Source organism: Mauremys mutica, chromosome 13 (assembly GCF_020497125.1).
Source record: "Mauremys mutica isolate MM-2020 ecotype Southern chromosome 13, ASM2049712v1, whole genome shotgun sequence".
Classification (NCBI taxonomy): domain Eukaryota; kingdom Metazoa; phylum Chordata; order Testudines; family Geoemydidae; genus Mauremys; species Mauremys mutica.
Window position 1 is genome coordinate 50,194,901 of NC_059084.1, and position 22,547 is coordinate 50,217,447.

General features: G+C 51.5%; 2 gene segments (V, D, J or C); both read right to left on the minus strand.

Moving 5' to 3' along the window:
• Positions 1 to 8,588: 8,588 nt before the first annotated feature.
• LOC123348495 lies at positions 8,589 to 9,044 on the minus strand. The segment is given in 2 exon segments: positions 8,589 to 8,905; positions 8,999 to 9,044. Coding segments are annotated over 2 exon segments (363 nt in total).
• A 592-nt stretch (positions 9,045 to 9,636) lies between these two features.
• LOC123347586 lies at positions 9,637 to 16,041 on the minus strand. The segment is given in 4 exon segments: positions 9,637 to 9,691; positions 11,920 to 12,005; positions 15,604 to 15,902; positions 15,996 to 16,041. Coding segments are annotated over 4 exon segments (486 nt in total).
• Between the last annotated feature and the right edge of the window lie 6,506 nt (positions 16,042 to 22,547).

The window sequence follows — 22,547 nt, forward strand, 5'->3', positions numbered from 1 at the left end:
GCTAATGATCAATAGCTACTGAGGCGGATTCAATGTCTCCATTGCTACCCACTAAGTAAAGTCCTCGCTATTCTCTCAACATAGCGAGTCTTTAACTGCCAATTTGCATGTTGAGATGACTGAAGCCCAGATACATTATTGGCGGTTTCTTATTCCATTTCCCGGTGTCTCAGCTGCTCTGCCCTGTCAGTGCCTGCTGCTCTCCGCTGGCCCTGAGAGCTGTTTGCGTCCGAGGAGGAGGTTTTTGTATTCACTGCAGTTGATTTCTGATCGCTGTCTCTCTCGCACAATAATACCAGGCGGTGTCTTCCGCTTTCAGGCCGGTCATTTGCAGATACACCAGGCTGTTGGAGTCGTCTCTGGAGATGGTGAATCGCCCTTTAACCGCATCACTGTAAAACGTGCTGTGGCTATTAGCAGGGCTGTATATCCGTGCGACCCACTCCAGGTCCTTCCCGGGCGCCTGACGGACCCAGCTCATATGGTAGCTGGTGAAGGTGAACCCGGAGGCTTTGCAGGAGAGGCGGAGAGATCCCCCGGGCTTCTGAATTCCACCTCCGGACTCCACCAGAAGAACCTGGGACCGAACATCTGGGGTGGGTGGGGGGAGGAAGAAGGCAAAAAGCCATTAAGAATCGTGTTAACACACGACCTGAGCCGAAGCTCACAGAAGCCGCGGGGAAGCGGCTCGTTCATTTCCCTGCGCTTTGGGCTGGGGCAGGAATGTACAAACTGCCCCGGAGTCTCCCACCCATGCTGGGGGCGGGGGAGGCGGGAAGTACCTGGAAGGGCCGCTAGAGCCAAGAGAAGATTCAGCCACAATCTCACGCTGCTGAGGCTGGGGGGGTTTCCGATAGGAACTGCAAGACCTTGGCCTGCTCCCCGTTCACACTCTGCCCGCCAGGAGAACACTGGATTTATGCAGGGCCCCGAGACACTGAATTTGCATCTCCCCTCTTTAAAAACCACACCCCAGACCGCAGCCCTTGTTAAACTCGGGCCTCCCGGAGACGGGTTCGGCGGCAGAAGATATTCGGCGGGAGAAGGAGGGTTGGAGTCTCTCTGACAGGCTCATTGCTGCAGTGACCTCTAGGGATGCTCGCTGCCTCTGACAGGCAAACTGCACCATCGATTGTTCACCTGCCGCTGAGCTCTGTCTGTTCTTCGTCTGTGAGTCCTTCCCACCGTGTGTCCCAGTGCAGAGAGCGCTGGGCCGGGCCATGGGACACCGGCTGTTTATTCCTTGGTCTGCTGGGTTGCCTTGGATAAGTCACTTCTCTCTGTAAAATGGGGATAGAGACTCTGATCCTCCTTTGTGAAGTGCGCTGAGATCTCCTGCTGGAAATCGCTATATAAATGCTAGGGGTTAGTGCTATTACTAATGTCTGAAAATATCTTTTTTTCTTCTATAAGAAGGAGGCAGGCATTGGAAATCAGGGGTGCTGGAACAATGTATATAGTGAGGATGCTGAGAGACACTGAACCAAACTGGAAACCCTGTATATGATGGAAACCACTTCAAGCCAGGGTTGGAGCAGCACCCCTAGTTCCACCACCTATGTTTGAAACTCTTCCTTGCAATGCTGAATGACCAGACAGGATTATTAGATTAGCACCTTAAAATGAATGGGAGTTGGGTGTGGGTACCCCCTAGCCTGCTTTGAATGTTGTAGCCCAAAAGTCCTAAAGAGCTAAACTCTGCTAAGTCATATAGTGAAAATGGACAGTCGGTACCTCTGCTTGCATCCGACGAAGTGGGTATTCACCCACGAAAGCTCATGCTGCAAAACGTCTGTTAGTCTATAAGGTGCCACAGGATTCTTTGCTGCTTCTACAGTCGGTACCTGTAAGAATCTCCATCCTAGGATTATAACCCAGCAGATATTTGTATGCGTGTGTAACTGTAAGTGACAGAGAACTCCCGTTTCTTTGAGTGGGGTTAATTGTAAAAAAATCTGTTGCACAGAAGTTATTTCACTCTTCTCCTTCTTAGTATTAGTGTCAATATTATTTTCAACACCCACTATATATAGGGAATAATACAGATAAAAATGTCAATAAGGTAAATGAAAGTCTCCATGGGAACACTGGATAAAATAATAAAAAATAACAGCAATACATAAACCTTAGAAGCTGAGCCCTGCCCCTGTGTTGATGCATTCTGATACAGGGGAGTTTTAAAAGGATTTTAGCTTAAGCAATGTAACTTCTCAAATCCCGTGGGAGTTGGAAACCTCACAACGATGGGTTCCTTTGAAAATCGGGAGCAAACTCTCTAATGCGTGGAGGACCTGTTGTTTCTCAGGCGAGATGCAGTGCGCTCAAAGGCACAGCTCACAACATTTCAGTGTGGGGAATCTCTTACAAAGATTGCTGTGTAAAATCCCACAGCAGTCTGGGGTTGGGCTATTCCAAACAGTTTAAGGGACACAGTAGGTCAGGGGATGATTTTCAAGGATGCAAGTTAATTCGTGATTTCATCTAGACCCTAGAACAATCTCTTAGGTCTTGATTCAGGAAAGCACTTAGGCATTTGCGTAACCCCATCTCTGTGCAGGACACCACTCCCAGTTCAGCACAATTCGTAGTACCATGGATTTAACTTCACACTTAATTCTCGGTAATGCCAGAGGCTATTCAAGATCTGAAAGAATGTTTGTCTCATATCACTAAAACACATAGAAATCCCTAAATATGTACCTGCAGATATGAACACAAACACGCTCTTTAATACTAATGCCTTAAATGATTTAATATAACAGCATTTAATTGTAGTTCACTGCTGCCCTCTGCAGCATGTTGGTAAAGTTGTACCATTTCAGCTCGGTTTTTGTTCCGTGTTTAATTGCTTTAATCTGCTCTCTGTGTGCCTAGCACAGTGATACCGGGCGGTGTCCTCGGGTTTCAGGCCAGTCAGTTGCAGATACAGCAGGTTGTTGGGGTTGTCCCTGGAGATGGTGAAGCGTCCCTTGAAGGGCTGTGCGTAGTTGATGGTAGTTGAAGTTGAGTGTATTTCCCCGATCCTCTCCGGTCCCTTCCCGGGAGCCTGGCGGACCCAGCTCATCCAGTAGCTGCTGAGGGTGAACCCGGTGGGTTTTCAGGAAAGGCGGACAGATTCTCCTGGCTTTTTCCCATAAACTTGGGGGTCCAGGCGCTGGATCTGCGACCGGGCACCTGGGAATAGAAAGATATTATAAAGCATATTAATAGTAGTAACGATAATAAACTGCTCCCTTGCTCCGCCAATGCTTTCCAGGGGAGAAGATACCTTACAGAACTGCTACAATGAACAGTACATGGTGCAGCAAAGAATCTTGTGGCACCTTATACACTAACAGACGTTTTGCAGCATGAGCTTTCGTGGGTGAATACCCCTCTGATACTTGAGTACATGGTGCCAAAGTCTCATTTCCCCTGGAGTTGGAGGGAAAGGCTCTGAGGCGATTAGCTGATAACTGCACAGACACAGGGGGCTGCGGATTATCTCTCTGGGTGCAGCCTGGGCAGAGAGAGAGAGAGAGAGAGATTTAAACAGGAAGTGTCACTCCTATTTGCATATCCCGCTCCTTATAAGACACACAAACTCCTTCCCTGAGCGATCAAATTTTTTATCCTCCGATTCCGAGGGGTGGGCGAAGAATTTGTGTAACTTTCGGACCCAAACCTTCCTGAACTGAGAAGGGACGTGGCTTTGACTGCCATTGACATCGGATGAGCTCCTACATGGAGAGCAAATATTTAATCCTGGGCTCTTTAATCTGACAGACAAAAGGTATAACAGGAATCAAAGGCTGGAGGTTGAAGCTTGACACATTCAGATTGGAAATAGGGTGCAAATATCTAAGTGAGAATAATTGGCCATTGGACCAACTCACCAATGATCCTGGTGTGTTCTCCATCGCTGACCGTTTTTAAACCAAGAATGCACGTTTTTTCCCTGGGAGATCTGCCTGAGAGATTATTTTCGGGGAAGTTCTCTGGCCTGTGGAGGTGCAATTAGATGTCCACAATGGTCCATTCTGGCCTTGGAATCCATGAATCAATGAGCAACCAGTCGCCAGGATAATGGTGCTGACCTCCCTGCAAAGCGCTTTGAGATCTAAGAGGAAGTGGTGACGGTGACAGGGCCATGGGGGGGAGTGGGGCAATTTTCCCCAGGCCCCGCATGGGCCCCCATGAGAATGTCGGAGGATCCCCCCCCCTTCACCCATTCCCCAGCGCCTCAGCGCACCAGGAGCGGCCCTGGACAGAGCTAAAGCAGCGAGGCTTGGGTGGGGCCTAAGGTCCGCCGGCTCAGAGCCACGTGGTAAGGGGCTGGGCCTGTGAGCTGCGACCAAAGCTCAGGTCCCGCTGGAGCCACGCCGCTGCAGCGCTGTCCAGGGTCGCTCCTGGACGCCGCACGCTGAGGCTCCAGAAGAGCGGGGAGGTGGGGGTAAATGGCATGATAAGGGGACCGGAGCTGGGGGGGGGGTGGATTAGGGGTAGGGAGTCCCAGGGCCAGTCAAGGGACAGGGAGGGGGCAGAGGTTCAGGGGGGCGATCAGGGGATGGGGAATGGGGGTTGGATTGTGGGCATTCAGAAGGTCTGTCAGGACTCAGCAGGGGCGGGGGGGGGGGGATGGGGTCGGGGCAGTCAGGGGACAGGGAGCAGGGGGGGTACATGAGGGGTGGGGTCCTGGGGGGGTGTTTGGGGAGGGTCTTGGGTAGGCGGTCAGGGGACAAGGAGCAGGATGGGTCAGGAATTCTGAGGGGGGGACAGTCTTGGGGCAGGAAGTGGGTGGGGGGCAGATAGGGGGCAGGGACAGGCTGTTTGAGGAGGTACAGCCTTCCCTACCCTAAGACTCATTGAGCAGTTTGAAGCTTTCAGACAGCTATTTAACACAAAGCTCCAAGCTGTTAGCTTTTCCCTTAGGGGTACCACCCCTTTCACTTCTCAAATGCCAAATTATAGTCTACATTTAATTTCAGTGCCATAGAGAGATTCATGTCAGGGGAGGGTAGCTTCCTTGAAAATTAGCCACTTTAGATTAACAGTGATAGAGCCAAGAGAGCCATGGAGGAGGGTTCACACAAGAAGAGCAATATCCTACACCACCTGCCTCCTTCCCAACCCTACCAAGGGAGACCCCCCTCCCCTGCTTTCCCCGAGGCTACAGGGGGTTAATTCAGTGGTTCTCAAACTTTTGTACTGGTGACCCCTTTCACATAGCAAACCTCTGAGTGTGACCCTCCCCCCTTTATAAATTAAAATACTTTTTAATATATTTAACATTATTATAAATGCTGGAGACAAAACAGGGTTTGAGGTGGAGGCTGACAGCTCGTGACCCCCAGTAATAACCTCGTGACCCCCTGAGAGGTCTGAACTGCCAGTTTGAGAACCCCTGGGTTAATTTAATTTTAGCACCCTGTGTCCATTCACATGCTTGTGCTATTTTGAGCATTTCAGTTCAGACAACATAGGCTCATCCCAGATTCTGGAACAAGCTCAAATGCTCAGTTTGTGGAGTATGTACATAAGTTATATGAAAGACAAACCCACAGTAACCGTCTCCAGTTTGTGAGGGACCACATGGAGCCAGTCTCTAGGAAACAGGTAAATGCATGGAGATTAAGTCCATTAATGGCTATTAGCCAGGATGGGTAAGGAATGGTGTCCCTAGCCTCTGTTTCTCAGAGAGTGGAGATGGATGGCAGGAGCGAGATCACTTGATCATTGCCTGTTAGGTTCACTCCCTCTGGGGCACTTGGCATTGGCCATTGTCGGTAGACAGGATACTGAGCTGGATGGACCTTTGGTCTGACCCAGTATGGCTGTTCTTATGTTCTAAGCTAAATGAACCCAAAGTTATGGAGACAGGTATGAGTCAAGGAAGCCAGCAGAGTATCAGAAACCTGGGAAAATCTCTGACTGGATGGGCTTAGGCGTTTGGTCACAAGCTGAGGTGGTTCAAAAGTTTTGGATTTTTTTTAAGCAGAATTTTTTTATTGTTTCTTTAAACAAACAAACACAGCAAGTAGCAAATATTTGGCCACACGCTTCTGAAACCCCAAACCATGTCCAGGTTTTGGCAGACTAATTTCACAACACATTTTGAAGGAATGCAGACATTGTCCATGATTTTTTTCTGCTTTTTAAAAACCTTGAGTTTTCAATCCAAAAAAAGTTTTGACGGAAAATATTTGTCCAACCCTTTTAATGAGCGTTGGTGCCTTTTAGCACTAGCTGATGCTGAGAACCAGTGATACCTTTTTAAATGTTTATTTTTCCCAGGGGGGGGGCAAGTGGGGCTATTTGCCCGAGACCCCACAGGGGCTCCCATGAGTATATACTAGTCTATAGTATTGCACCTTTTTTTAATGGAAGGGGCCCATGAAATTGATTTTCCCCAGGCCCCCGGAATCCTCTAGGCAGCCCTGGCATCAATTAGTGGATCCCTTTATCGCATGTAGATGAGATGCAATAAATTGATCCCTGATACATCGAACACTACCCGCCGATCTGGCGAGTTGTATAGACGTACACTGAGACTCTTTGACTGTGTGAAGCCACTTTAGCTCAGCATGGTCAGTCTGCAGGTGGAATCTGTGTCCCCAGATGTATGGGCATAACTTCTCCCGAGCGTACACAATGGCATAACATTCCTGAGACAGACCAGTGGCTTTCCCTCTCAGGGCAGGTCTTCACTACCTGCTGGATTGGCAGGTCGGGATTGATCTATCAGGGATTGATTTATTACAGGGGTCCCCAACGCGGTGCCCGCATGCACCATGGTGCCCACAGGGGCATCTAAATGTGCCTGCATCCTAGATGGTGGTTGAGCACCCACCGAAATACCGCTGAAATTCGGCGGCATTTTGGTGGTGACACCTCTGGATGACAGCACTTGATCTAGATCAGTGGTCCCCAACCTTTTTGTCTGTCACACGCCAGATGAAGGACCATGGCGGCGGTTGAGCATCTGCAAAAATGCCACCGAATTTCTGCGGCATTTCGGTGGTGACGCCTCTCAATGATGTTGCTTGTTGGCGGCAAGCAGCATCATCGAGAGGCATCACTGCTGAAATGCTGGAGAAATTCGGCAGCATTTAGTCGGATGCTCGACCGCCAGCCAGGACGCGGGCACATTTAGATGCCGCCACGGGCAGTGCGTTGGGGACCCCCTCGTCTAGATGGTGCTGGTCCTGCCATGAGTGCAGGGGACTGGACATGATGTCCTCTTGAGGTGCCTTCCAGTTCTTTGATTCTAAGTCTTCATGTACGTGTTTAGATGTTCCTCTGTGTTTGTGGGTTTTTTGTTTGTTTCTGTGTTTGGAGTAGAAAAAGGGGTGAGAATAGCTCTTACCATGGCAGTGCGTGAAGTGGAGCAATTACAGGTTGAATCATTATAGAATGAAAACCAAATGGAGCCAAAGTCTCAGTTTCCCTGCTGCTGGAGGGGAAGTTTCTCAGGAGGATTGGCCGGGCCGTCACTGCTCAGACCCAGGGGACTGCGAACTGTGTCTCCGGGTGCTGCCTGGGCGGAGAGAGGAACAGATTTGAACAAGAAACTTCTCAACCTGTTTGCATATTCCCTTCCTTATAAGACACAAGCTTCTGCCCTTTGCGTTAGTCTTGAAAAAGAGAACTCAGAGGACCCCTCACTCTGTGTTGTGAATTGCCTGGGCTGGGGGATCATGTCTGTGCTTTTACCTAAGGGAGAAGTAAAATTAAGTAAAATCGGCTGTGATTTCCCAGTGTCCGTGGGGTGAAAATAATCCACGAGCCGCTTGGGAAAGTCCCGGCGGTGCCACATCCCCAGGCTCAGCGGAGTGGGGTTTGTTCAGGCGCTGGGTGATCTCTGCCCACAGCCCCGCCCGGACTCTGAATGGCCCATTTCCATATCCAGCGTCCATCTCTCTCTGCCTCAGTCTCCCCGCTCTGACCCAGGGGCTGGGATAGTTCCCGGCCTCCCGGCGGCGCTGTGGGGAGAAAGGCGATAACCGCGTGTGAAGGGCCGAGACGCCGCAGTGAGGGGCCCCCACACGGGTTAGAATGAACTAATCACCTTCTGCTGCGTTAATCCGCTAAACGTCCCAGTTTGCTGAAAGGGCCAGAGCCTCCCTGGTGTAAATCCGGAGTAACTCGAGTCTATCGGAAGCAGCTGCGGTGACTTTACACCAGCGGAGGATTTGGCCCCAGGAGCAATTCGCTCCATCCATTGGGTCTGATGCGAACCCCAATGTGCTTGTCTCGTTTACACTGACAGACGCTGCCCTGTGAGTCTAACACCGAGACGGGCCCCGGGGGAGCCAACGAGCCAGGGCTCCCAGGGGAGAGCGACTCAGAACAGGACTCACTCCGGATTGGGGTTCACAGATGAAGCGAGGGATCTCTGCACCCAGCGGGGCTGTGGGCAGGAAGGGGAGACACGTTGCCCGGGAACGGAAGGGTTTAAACTGCCGGGAGGTTTGTGTTACATTCACCCGGGTGCCGGGTCTCCTGTCCCAGCCCGGAGCGGTGTGTGTGTCACTGCTGCCCCCGCGCGGCTGCCGGGAGAAGCGCGATTCCGCAGCCTGGGTTTTTGTATGATCACAAACCGGTTCGTGTCACTGTGTGTTTCCCGCACAGTAATAGCGGGCGGTGTCCTCGGGCTTCAGGCCGGTCATTTGCAGATACAGCTCACTCTTGGGATCATCCCTGGAGATGGTGAACCGGCCTTTCACTGAATCAAGGTAGTATGTACTACTCCCACCGGGGTGTATTTGAGCGACCCATTCTAGCCCCTTGCCAGGAGCCTGCCGGACCCAGCTCATGTAGGCGCTGCTGAAGGTGAACCCGGAGGCTTTGCAGGAGAGGCGGAGAGAGTCTCCGGGCTTTTTCACATCCCCTCCGGACTCCACCAGCTGCACCTGGGACCGGGCACCTGAGAATAAAGACAGGCCATTAATATCGGTATAAAAACAGCGGTAACACAATATTTTTCTAACGCTGCCAGTGACTCAGAGGAGGAAAATACCTTCCAAAGCGGCTACAACGAAAATTACAAGGAGCAAAAATCCCATTTTCCCTGGGGCTGGAGGGGAAAGTTCTCAGGGACTGGCCGGTCACTGCACAGACCCAGGGGCTGCGGATTGTGTCTCCGGGTGCAGCCTGGGCAGAGAGAGGCACAGATTTAAACAGGAAACTGTCTCCCTCATTTGCATGTCCCCGCTTTATAAGAGACACACACTCCTGCTGCCAGGGATCTGAGTGACTCGTCCTAGAGCTCCGGGTGCGGGAGTAAGACTGTCCCGTCCTGTGTGTCTGTGCAGCGCCGGGCACAGGGAGCTGGGCGCCTCCTGACACTTTCGGACCCCTGGGAGCAGGGCCGGCTCCAGGTTTTTTGCTGCCTCAAGAAAAAAAAATAGCCGCCCCCACCCAGCCCCTTGTGTGTGTGGCTTTTACACGTTTGCACTTTGCAATGTTGTTGGTTTGTTTTGTTTGACTGGGTGCGGTACTGATGCAGCATTGGGCAACGACTGCACCTGAATCTGCTTGGGCCACCAAAGAGCCTGAGTAACTCGCGCCGCCTGTGATACGTGCGGGGGGGAAATACAGACCAGAGAGGGGGCATTTCAAGAGGCTTAAATCCCCGCGTGCTTTGCGGCGCCGGTGTCACGCCTGCGTCTCTTGAAGGGAGGCTCCGGGTTTGTGCAGCCGCGATCGGAGGCTGAGCGAGAGCCCTCCAAAGGGGACAGTTATCTCCTGAGACAGCCCCTGGCTTTCCTGGGCACGCTCCGGATTTCAGTCTTACTAGGAGCCTTGCTGCTGCTTCTGAGCGCTCTGCTCTTTCGCTCGTTTAAAATAAGCCCAGCGTTCCCCAAATCATTAACTGACACGGACAAGGAGCGCTGGAGAATTGCCCGCTGTCCGACGGGTGCTAATTAACATAAGAACATAAGAAAGGCCGTACCGGGTCAGACCAAAGGTCCATCTAGCCCAGTATCTGTCTACCGACAGTGGCCAATGCCAGGTGCCCCAGAGGGAGTGAATCTAACAGGCAATGATCAAGTGATCTCTCTCCTGCCATCCATCTCCATCCTCTGACGAACAGAGGCTAGGGACACCATTCTTACCCATCCTGGCTAATAGCCATTTATGGACTTAGCCACCATGAATTTATCCAGTCCCCTTTTAAACATTGTTATAGTCCTAGCCTTCACAACCTCCTCAGGTAAGGAGTTCCACAAGTTGACTGTGCGCTGCGTGAAAAAGAACTTCCTTTTATTTGTTTTAAACCTGCTGCCTATTAATTTCATTTGGTGACCCCTAGTTCTTGTATTATGGGAAGAAGTAAATAACTTTTCCTTATCTACTTTCTCAACATCACTCATGATTTTATATACCTCTATCATGTCCCCCCTTAGTCTTCTCTTTTCCAAGCTGAAGAGTCCTAGCCTCTTTAATCTTCCCTCGTATGGGACCCTCTCTAAACCCCTAATCATTTTAGTTGCCCTTTTCTGAACCTTTTCTAGTGCTAGAATATCTTTTTTGAGGTGAGGAGACCACATCTGTACACAGTATTCGAGATGTGGGTGTACCATGGATTTATATAAGGGCAATAATATATTCTCAGTCTTATTCTCTATCCCCTTTTTAATGATTCCTAACATCCTGTTTGCTTTTTTGACCGCCTCTGCACACTGCGTGGACATCTTTAGAGAACTATCCACGATGACGCCAAGATCTTTTTCCTGACTCGTTGTAGCTAAATTAGCCCCCATCATGTTGTATGTATAGTTGGGATTATTTTTTTCCAATGTGCATTACTTTACATTTATCCACATTAAATTTCATTTGCCATTTTGTTGCCCAATCACTTAGTTTTGTGAGATCTTTTTGAAGTTCTTCACAATCTGCTTTGGTCTTAACTATCTTGAATAGTTTAGTATCATCTGCAAACTTTGCACCTCACTGTTTACCCCTTTCTCCAGATCATTTATGAATAAATTGAATAGGATTGGTTTTAGGACTGACCCTTGGGGAACACCACTAGTTATCCCTCTCCATTCTGAGAATTTACCATTAATTCCTACCCTTTGTTCCCTGTCCTTTAACCAGTTCTCGATCCATGAAAGGACCTTCCCTTTTATCCCATGACAGCTTAATTTACGTAAGAGCCTTTGGTGAGGGACCTTGTCAAAGGCTTTCTGGAAATCTAAGTACACTATGTCCACCGGATCCCCCTTGTCCACATGTTTGTTGACCCCTTCAAAGAACTCTAATAGATTAGTAAGACACGATTTCCCTTTACAGAAACCATGTTGACTATTGCTCAACAGTTTGTTTTTCTATGTGTCTGACAATTTTATTCTTAACTATTGTTTCAACTAATTTGCCCGGTACCGACGTTAGACTTACCGGTCTGTAATTGCCGATATCACCCCTAGAGCCCTTTTTAAATATTGGCGTTACATTAGCTAACTTCCAGTCATTGGGTACCGAAGCCGATTTAAAGGACAGGTTACAAACCTTAGTTAATAGTTCCGCAACTTCACATTTGAGTTCTTTCAGCACTCTTGGGTGAATGCCATCTGGTCCCGGTGACTTGTTAATGTTGAATTTATCAATTAATTCCAAAACCTCCTCTAGTGACACTTCAATCTGTGACAGTTCCTCAGATTTGTCGCCTACAAAAGCCAGCTCAGGTTTGGGAATCTCCCTAACATCCTCAGCCGTGAAGACTGAAGCAAAGAATCCATTTAGTTTCTCCGCAATGACTTTATCATCTTTAAGCGCTCCTTTTGTATTCTGATCATCCAGGGGTCCCACTGGTTGTTTAGCAGGCTTCCTGCTTCTGATGTACTTAAATTCCGACACTGCCACTCAGGGCCAGCTCCGGGGTTTCCCCCCCCCCCCCCAAGGGATGGGAGGGGAAAAAAAAGCTGAGATCGGCACTTCGGCTGCAATTCTGCAGCAGGTCCTTCCCTCTGAGAGGGACCGAGAGACCCACCTCCGAAGAGCCCGGTGTGCTGCCCCTTCCCCTTGGCCGCCCCAAGCACCTGCTTGCCGAGCTGGTGCCTGGAGCTGGCCCTGCTGCCACTTGATCAAAGGGTCCGGCCGTTACCTTTAAAACGTTGTGCCTGAATGAAAGGATTTCTCCCGGCTCAGATTCATTTCCAAGGGGGCGGGAGAGAAGAAGGGGAAAGCCAGGCTAACCCTTGGGGGGGTATTTCATGGTGCTCTCTCCTCACTGAGCCCCACCGGCTGTACTGCAGCGCAGGGTTACCTGGCTGGTGGCACTGACGGTGTTACTGGCCTCCAGGGTCTTCCTTCCCGACCCTGGCGAGTTCTCGGCAGCTCTCGCTGTTCTTCTGGGGACTCAGGCTTTAGGAACATGAACTGGCTCTTGGCAGACTCCAGGGTCAGGCAGACTTTGTAGCTGTAGCCCAGAGGGCCGCTGCCCAACACATCCAGGCAGTTGGTGGCACTTTGTTGCCCGAGGAGAGCTGGGGCTTGATGCTGGAATTTTTGAAGCTGTTGGCCGGAATGCGGCTCCTAGAAATGTGCCGCCCCAAGCACCTGCTTGTTTTTCTGGTGCCTAGAGCCCATCCTGACAAGTACTATCAGACCTGCCCCTCTCCAGTGTTTAAAGACAGAGCTGATTAGGCTCCATAGAGAGTCTTTTGTTCTGCTCTCTGTATGTGTATATATATCTCCTCAATATATGTTCCATTCTATGCATCCGAAGAAGTGGGCTGTAGCCGATGAAAGCTTATGCTCAAATAAATGTGTTAGTCTCTAAGGTGCCACAAGTACTCCTGTTCTTTTTGCGGATACAGACTAACATGGCTGCTACTCTGAAACCTATCTTTTGTTCTGTTTAGTGACCACTACAGCTGAAATCACTGCTAATCAGGTCTAAGTGCTTTGGCATGGCACCTTCCCGGTCTCCCCAGCTTCCACTACTTTTAGCCCTGGCGAGACAGGCTTGGGTAAAATAGTCCCTCTTGGTGGCTCAGAGGCAGTCCTTTCCTTCTCTCCACCAGCCTTTTTAGGTTGGTTTTCTCCTTTATGGGAGAGAATGCAGCCCCCTCGCCTGGTGAGGGTTGCTGTCCTGCTGCTCCTACCCTGCTGGCCACACGACTCCTTCTCTCTCCCTCCCTCTTCTCCCAACAGGGGAGGTTTTAAAAAGGTCTCAGGCAACCCTTAGTTGGAATCAGCTGATACTAATTGACCTCAGGTAGCTCCCTCTCAGCTGATTCTAATTCATACTCTGGTAACCCCTTCTCAGCTGAACTGGATTGATCTGTAGTTACCACTCCTTGGTTGATAGGGAGGAGGGGCCTTTTAACCCTCTGAGACTAATTTCTACCCCACTCCTCTTGCAGCTGTCTGTCCTGAGTTTATCACACTGCTTAAAACTATTGTGGGAAAGTGTTTCTGTGGAAGAGATGCCCAGTCTGCACTAGCAGTGAGGTTCCCCTACTGAGAGCTCAGCTGAAATCACTGAGAGCTGGTGGAACCTCAAGAGACCAACTCATCGAGGTCACAGTGACAGGTGGCAGCAGAAGGTGATGGTGCAGGGCCATTGGCAACAGAGCAATGGAGTGAACAGTGGCACAATGAAAAACAGTGGCCAGACCAAACAGTGAGCAGCTGGAGGAATGAACAAAGTGCCTTCTTGGCCTCCAACTGGGAGGTGACCTCATGTGAAAGCACCTCTCCACTGACCAAAGACAACTCAGCTCGCCGTGCCAGCAGTGTGGCTGTGTGGATGGCTCCAGCTGGGTGACATGGCTCTGGGCAGATTTGCCAATGAACACAGGGTGCCCTGGCACGGGGCCCCCCAACAACAGGGGACCCCAGAGCTGGGCTCTTGGGCAGCTCAGCACTGGTGCACCCCCCTGCAGAGGCAGGGGAGCAGGCGTGCAGTGCGGGTGGTTGGAGCACAGGGAACGTGGGTGGAGGACTCAGGAGGATCACCAGGCAGCCTCGCAGATGACCAGAGAGAAGTGGTGCTTTGAAAGGGAAACCGCTGCCTCTCTCCAGCTGCGTGACTGCCCCTGCTCCTCCTGAGTCCACATTCAGAAAGGGGCTGGGGGGGGGTGTGTGGATGGGGAGGTTCCAGGGGAGTGGTTAGGGGCAGGGGGTCCAGGAGGGCAGTTAGAGACAGGGGTCCTGGGAGGGGATGGTCAGGGGATAAGGAGCAGGGGGGGTGGATGGGTAGGGTATCTGAGGGGGGCAGTCATGGAGCAGGAAGTAGGAGGGGGCAGATATGGGGCAGGGGACAGGCTGTTTGGGGAGGCATCGCCTTCCCTACCCAGCCCTCCATACTGTTTCGCAACCCCAATGTGGCCCTCAGCCAAAACGTTTGCCCACCCTGGGCTAGAAGCATGTGGTTCAACAGTGAAAGATTCATCAGTTGAAAAAGTGAAGAACTCTCTCAACACATTCAAAAAAATTGCACACATGGCTGATGAATGCACCGATGCAAATGGGCATCAAGTATTAAGTTATTGTGTACATTAACTTGATGTCAGGGGTAGGCCAGTAGATGCATTTCTAGATGTTCAAGTTATAGAAGACACATCAGCTGCATCTGTGGCAACCCACATCTTAGAAGAGTTAAATGCTTGTCAATTGGACCCCAAACACATGGCTGCTTGCGCATTTGATGGAGCTGCAAACTTTTCTGAACGACATGGTGGAGTACAAGCTTTGCTCAGAGAAAAGTGTAACCCTAATCTCTCCTATACACACCGCAGAAGCCATCTACTCTAAGTAGCACTAGTACAAGCTGAAGACTCTTCAAAAGACATTTTAAAAAGCTATAAATTTATTGTCTTCATTATATTCTTTTTTCAGCAAGAGTCCAAAAAGACTGAATATTTTAGAAAATATAGAAAATACACTGGGACTGAAGTTCAAATCAGTCCAACCTGGGAAAACCCACTGGCTTTCTCAGGAGCGATCCTTGGCTGTTGTCTTAAAATTACTCCAGCTGAGGCACTACCAGCAATGAGGCTGCCATGTGCTCAGGATAGACTAGAGAATTTGAACATAGAGTGGGAAGATCTTAGGACGAATGAATGAAGATTTGACTTCAACTTCTTTTTTATCATCACTAGTGGCTTGAGCCGATCTTTATGCCATATTTTCTGGGATGAAAGAAGTAGGAAATCATCTCTTCCTACTCCCAGTCACAACAGCTACAGCTGAGGGTTCTTTTTCATTACTGAATAGAAATTTGTGTTCAGAAAGAAGTGGCCTTCTGCCTGATCATGTGAATGAAGTAATGAGCATATCAACCCGGGAGAGCCAACGTGCCCGGTCAGCGAGGGGAGAGCGACACAGAACAGGACTCACTCCGGATTGGGGTTCACAGATGGAGCGAGGGATCTCTGCACCGCAGGCCCAGCGGGGCTCTGGGCAGGAAGGGGAGACACGTTGCCCGGGAACGAAAGGGTTAAAACTGCCGGGAGGTTTGTGTTACATTCACCCGGGTGCCGGGTCTCATGTCCCAGCCCGGAGCGGTGTGTGTGTCACTGCTGCCCCCGCGCGGCTGCCGGGAGAAGGGCGATTCCGCAGCCTGGGTTTTTGCAGGATCACAAACCGGTTTCGTGTCACTGTGTGTCTCGCACAGTAATAGCGGGCGGTGTCCTCGGGCTTCAGGCCGGTCATTTGCAGATACAGCTCACTCTTGGGATTATCCCTGGAGATGGTGAATCGGCCTTTCACTGAATCAAGGTATTGTATATCACCCCCAGCGCTGTTGAGATAAGCGACCCATTCTAGTCCTTTGCCAGGAGCCTGTCGGACCCAGCTCATGTAATAGCTGCTGAAGTCGAACCCGGAGGCTTTGCAGGAGAGGCGGAGAGAGTCTCCGGGCTTTTTCACATCCCCTCCGGACTCCACCAGCTGCACCTGGGACCGGACACCTGAGAATAAAGACAGGCCATTAATATCGGTATAAAAACAGCGGTAACACAATATTCTTCTAATTCTGCCAGTTATTCAGAGGAGGAAAATACCTTCCAAAGCGGCTACAGCGAAAATTACAAGGAGCAAAAATCCCATTTTCCCGAGTGCTGGAGAGGAAAGTTCTCAGGGACTGGCTGGTCACTGCACAGACCCAGGGGCTGCGGATTGTGTCTCCGGGTGCAGCCTGGGCAGAGAGAGGCACAGATTTAAACAGGAAACTGTCTCCCACATTTGCATGTCCCCGCTTTATAAGAGACACACACTCCTGCTGCCAGTGATCTGACTGATTCACCCTGGGGCTCCGGGTGCGGGAGTCAGACTGTCCCGTCCTGTGTGTCTGTGCAGCGCCGGGCACAGGGCGCTGGGGTCCTGCTGACACTTTCGGACCCCTGGGAGGAATGACCAGCTCCCTGCAGTGACTGTATTTCCTCACCTGGGAACTGAGGTCCTGGCTATTGTGAGGTGTTATTGGGGCTGGGGGTGACTCAGCTCTGGAGCCCCGTTCCAGGAGCACAAGGGCCATGCAACGTGCGGTGGGGGGGGGGGGTCAGTGTCTGGGGAGGGGTCGTGTCCTAGGGATCCACTGGGCTAAACCACCCACTGGAGAGGGAAGATTCCCCATGGCGCTGGGAGGGATTGGGGACGGAAGCCCCTTTCCCTTCCCGGCAGTGACCGGGCTTTGGGCCAGGTCTGGGGCCTGCCTGCGGGTGCAGGTGGGAGAAGCTGGGGGGGGGGGGAGCGGGAGTCTGAGGGCAGAGTTAAGGTTTCGCAGTGGACCCTCCCTGGTATTAATGGGCCGAGAGCGGCGTGTCTGGGAGTGTTTCTTTAGGGGGCAGTCGAGGGAGGATCCGGCTACAGTGAAGGAAGATGATTCTGCGCGGCTGATATTTATATTCGTGTTTCTATTCCTGTTCCCAGTCACAGGCCACTTCCCATTTACACTCGGGGTGTAAACTCGGTGGGACTGAGAGAGGTTTTATGGTCTGTGTTTGTACCGTGCCGAGGACTATGGGAGCCCAGACTGTAATTAGGAACATAAGAAGGGCCAGACTGGGTCAGCCCAAGGGTCCATCCAGCCCAGTGTCCTGTCTCCTGGCGGTGGCCAGTGCCAGGTGCCCCAGAGGGAGTGAACAGAACAGGCGCTAGGACAGGGGTGGGCAAACTACAGCCCGTGGGCCAGATCCAGCCACCCAGTAGTGGATTTACCATGGAGCCACTGGCGCCATGGAGCCGGGCCCACACTCCAGGGGGACCCGGACCTGGCCACTCTTCTGCGCGCCCCCCCTCTCCTGCGGGGGGCAGAAGCTTGGTGCTCCTGGCACTGAAGCTCCTGCTGCAGTAGGGCAGCCAAGCTCCCCCTCCGCTGCCTCCTCTCACAGCTTGCTGCGTTCCCGCCTTCCCCCTGCCGGCTGTCGATCAGCTGTTTGTTTGCGGGCGGGCGAGGGGGGAGCACAGCCGCAGCACGCTCACCTGGGGAGAGGAGGCGGAGAAGAGGCGGGGCGGGGCCTTGGGGAGGGGGGTGGATCGAGCAGACCTACTCTGACTGCAGAGCTGCAGGCTCAGGCTGAAAAAGAAGGTGCTGCCCAGCTCCCGGGACTTTGCAGCTGGACACCCGCTTCTGGGTCCTAGTGCTGGTTGAGCTCCCTTCTGTGTGCCGGGAGCCACCCTTCGTCTTGTACAACAGTGAGTGCCCGTGGTGGGGCAGGGGGGCAGAGGCAGCGGGGAAGGAAGGGGGTGGGATGGGGAGGAGATGGAGTGGTGGAGAAGGGGCATGGGATGGGGAAGAGAAGGGGATAGAGCAGGGATCGGCAACCTTCGGCACACAGACCGCCAGGGTGAGCCCCCTGTTGGGCCGGGCCAGTTTGTTTACTTGCCACATCCACAGGTTCGGCAGATTGTGGCTCCAGGCCAACGGGGGCTGCAGGATGAGGGATGTGCTGGCTGCAGCTTCTCGCAGCCCCCATTGGCCTGGAGCAGCAAACCACAGCCAGTGGGAGCCGCAATCAGCCGGACCTGTGGACACGGCAAGTAAACAAACCAGCCTGGCCCTCCAGGGGGCTTACCCTGATGGGCCATGTGCTGAAGGTTACTGATCCCTGGGATAGGGGAAAGGGGGGTCCAGCATGTGGATCCCCTTGGCAGCAGCTGGGGCTCCCCTGTTAAGCAGGCCCATCAAACCCTCACCCTGACAAGCCCCACCTCCCCTGCATCTGTACCACGCTGATGAGCCCCCCTGGACACCCTCCCCACTGACCCCCAACCACCTACACCTAGACCCCCACCCAAATGAACCCTGTAGATAAATCTCTGTATTAAGCATCGTCACATAACTTTCATATGACTTTGTATCATGCCTCTTCGTATAACCCGGTATTAAGCTATTTTCATACAACTTTGTATCAAGTCCCTTGATATAGGGACTTTGTATCTGAGAAAACTTTGTGCTAAGCCCTGGTGTAACGTTATAGCCCCCAAGGATAGTTAAACTAGAAGAAAAATGACTTTTTGCTGGGAGTAGAATAAGATTCCCCCTCCCCACACTCCCTTAATCAATTGCCGTGTTGAATGAATGAGGTGTGAATGAGCAAGGCGAGTTAGGCAGCACCTCCAGACAGCTGGTTGGAGAGGGGATGGAAGCCAGCCCCAGGGACAGTCAAACTTGTCTAGTGGGTTCACTGAAGACGAGCAGACATGTTGATGGCCTCAGGCGGGGGACGGGGGGTTGAGAATCAAGCAACTTCTTTTGGAATCACCTTCTTTGAACGGTATTGGGACAACACCCAGAAGGAAGCAGCACAAAGGACCAACGGACACAAATTTTGAATCTGGTGCAGATTTGCATGACAGGGAAGCTGCTATAAATGTGAGGTGTCTTGCAGAGGACCCTGGGTCTTGTCAACATGGGAGCATTGATCCAGATTGGGAGAAGCCTGGCTCCACCCCACCCCCCATCTAACTCACCTGGCTAGTGAAGTTAAGGGAAGCAACTAGTTGGTAACAACAACAAGACAGAGTGTTTGTGTGTTTGTATGTGATGCATGAGTGTAATATAGATCATATGCATAGGATACAGTGTTGATTGATACATGTATTACCAATGAATGTGACGTTTGCCTTATTCCCCCTGAAAAGATCCTGTGCAGCACTTTAAGTACAACAACCCCACCTCCCCTGCCCTCAGATCCCTCCCCCTGTGAGCTCCAACACTTTCACTTGGTCCCCCCTGCAGACTCCCATTGCCCCTGCACCTGGCACCTCCCTGTGCATCCAGATCCCCCACTGAGCTGCCTGCACCCAGACTGCCCCCCCCAGAACCATCTTATCCCTATCTAGATACCCCCACACTAAGTCCCTCTGTGCTGGGACCCTGCTGCTGGGCTGAGCCTCCCTGCCCATATCTGGGGTGCCTGGCACAAAAGGGGCAGGGCCCCCAGGGTGTTTCTGGGGCAGGCCTGGCCCTTGTGCTGGGTCAGGGTCAGGTTCAGCCTCACTGCCAAGTCCCTGTCCCGGGGAGGTGGGAGAGGCTGCAGGGATCTCCCACCTCAGTGGCCTGAGCTCCCCACTGCCATGGTGAAGCTTCCACATTTATTTATGGTAAAAAAAATAAAACTGCAGAATTTTAAAATATTATGCACAGAAATTGATGCAGAATTCCCTCAGGAATATGGGGTGTTGTACCGCCGTGATGGTGGGACTGCTGGACAGTAGGGGATCTGCGGGTGGGGGAGCTGGGCAGGGGTATGTTGTGCAGGGTGCTGTGTAGTTGTGGTGGGATGTGAGGGGAGAGGTCTCTAGGCAGGGGGTGCTGGGCATAGGGATCTGCGGGGGAGAGTCTCTGGGTGAGGGGTCACTGGCATAAGGGGCGGGCACTGGGCCCGGGGGCAGTGTGGAAGGGGCATGCTGGCAGCTCAGGGCTGGGTGGGCCAGTGTGAGTCTAGCAGTTTGGGGTTTGTAAACAGTGCCCTTGTGCTGGGCTGAGTGGGGCCACTCCCACCGCCCTGTGCCTCATTGCCCCCAACCGGCCCCTCGCTCTGTGGCCCACCCCCCGTCACATGCCCTATTTCCGCAATGGGGGCCCACAAATATGTTTGGCACTCGGCCCACAAAAAGTAAATCCGGCCCTGCAGCCACCAACTGTTTTAATCTGGCCCATTAGCTCCCACTGGGGAGCAGGGCCTGGGGCTTGCCCCACTCTGGTGCTCCAACTGGGGAGCAGGGTCATAGAATCATAGAATCTCAGGGTTGGAAGGGATCTCAGGAGGTATCTAGTCCAACCCCCTGCTCAAAGCAGACCAAACCCAACTAAATCATCCCAGCCTGACCTTAAAAACCTCTAAGGAAGGAGATTCCACCACCTCCCTAGGTAACCCATTCCAGTGCTTCACCACCCTACTAGTGAAAAAGTTTTTCCTAATGTCCAACCTAAACCTCCCCCTCTGCAACTTGAGACCATTACTCCTTGTTCTGTCATCTTCTACCACTGAGAACAGTCTAGGTCCATCCTCTTTGGAACCCCCTTTCAGGTAGTTGAATGCAGCTATCAAATCCCCCCTCATTCTTCTCTTCTGCAGACTAAACAATCCCAGTTCCCTCAGCCTCTCCTCATAGGTCATATGCTCCAGCCCCCTAATGATTTTTGTTGCCCTCCGCTGGACTCTTTCCAAGTTATCCACGTCCTTCTTGTAGTGTGGGGCCCAAAACTGGACACAGTACTCCAAATGAGGCCTCACCAGTGCTGAATAGAGGGGAATGATCACATCCCTCGATCTGCTGGAAATGCCCCTACTTATACAACCCAAAATGCCATTAGCCTTCTTGGCAACAAGGGCACACTGTTGACTCATATTCAGCTTTTCGTCCACCGTAACCCCTAGGTCCTTTTCTGCAGAACTGCTGCCCAGCCATTCGGTCCCTAGTCTGTAGCAGTGCATGGGATTCTTCCGTCCTAAGTGCAGGACTCTGCACTTGTCCTTGTTGAACCTCATCATATTTCTTTTGGCCCAATCCTCTAATTTGTCTAGGTCCCTCTGTATCCTATCCCTACCCTCCAGCATATCAACCACTCCTCCCAGTTTAGTGTCATCTGCAAACTTGTTAAGGGTGCAGTCCACACCATCCTCCAGATCGTTAATGAAGATATTGAACGAAACCGGCCCCAGCACCGATCCTTGGGGCACTCCACTTGATACTGGCTGCCATCTAGACATGGAACCATTGATCACTACCCGTTGAGCCCGACCATCTAGCCAGTTTTCTATCAACCTTACCGTCCATTCATCCAGCCCATATTTCTTCAACTTGCTGGCAAGAATACTGTGGGAGACTGTATCAAAGGCTTTGCTAAAGTCCAGAAATAGCACATCCACTGCTTTCCCCTCATCCACAGAGCCGGTTATCTCATCATAGAAGGCAATTAGGTTAGTCAGGCATGACTTGCCCTTGGTGAATCCATGCTGACTGTTCCTGATCACTTTCCCCTCCTTTAAGTGGTTCAGAATTGATTCCTTGAGGACCTGTTCCATGATTTTTCCAGGGACTGAGGTGAGACTGACTGGCCTGTAGTTCCCTGGATCTTCCTTCTTCCCTTTTTTAAAGATGGGCACTACATTAGCTTTTTTCCAGTCATCCGGGACCTCCCCCGATCACCATGATTTTTCAAAGATAATGGCCAATGGCTCTGCAATATCATCGGCCAACTCCTTTAGCACCCTCGGATGCAGCGCATCCAGCCCCATGGACTTGTGCTCGTCCAGCTTTTCTAAATAGTCCTGAACTACTTCTTTCTCCACAGAGAGCTGGTCACCTCCTCCCCATACCGTGCTGCAGAGTGCAGCTGTCTGGGAGCTGACCTTGTCTGTGAAGACAGAGGCAAAAAAAGCATTGAGTACACTAGCTTTCTCCACATCCTCTGTCACTAGGTTCCCTCCCTCATTTAGCAAGGGGCCCACACTTTCCTTGACTTTCTTCTTGTTGCTAACATACCCGAAGAAACCCTTCTTGTTACTCCTAACATCTCCGGCTAGCTGCAACTCCAAGTGTGATTTGGCCTTCCTAATTTCACTCCTGCATACCTGAGCAATACTTTTATATTCCTCCCTGGTTATTTGTCCAATCTTCCACTTCTTGTAAGCTGTTTTTTTGTGTTTAATACGAGCAAGGATTTCACTGTTAAGCCAAGCTGGTCACCTGCCATATTTACTTTTCTTCCTACACATCGGGATGGTTTGTTCCTGCAACCTCAATAAGGATTCTTTAAAATACAGCCAGCTTTCCTCGACTCCTTTCCCCGTCATGTTATTCTCCCAGGGGACCTTGCCCATCAGTTCCCTGAGGGAGTCGAAGTCTGCTTTTCTGAAGTCCAGGGTCTCTGTTCTACTGCTCTCCTTTCTTCCTTGTGTCAGGATCCTGAACTCAACCATCTCATGGTCACTGCCTCCCAGGTTCCCATCCACTATTGCTTCCTCTACTATTTCTTCCCTGTTTGTGAGCAGCAGGTCAAGAAGAGCTTTTCCCCTAGTTGGTTCCTCCAGCACTTGCACCAGGAAATTGTCCCCTATACTTTCCAGAAACTTCCTGGATTGTCTGTGCACTGCTGTATTGCT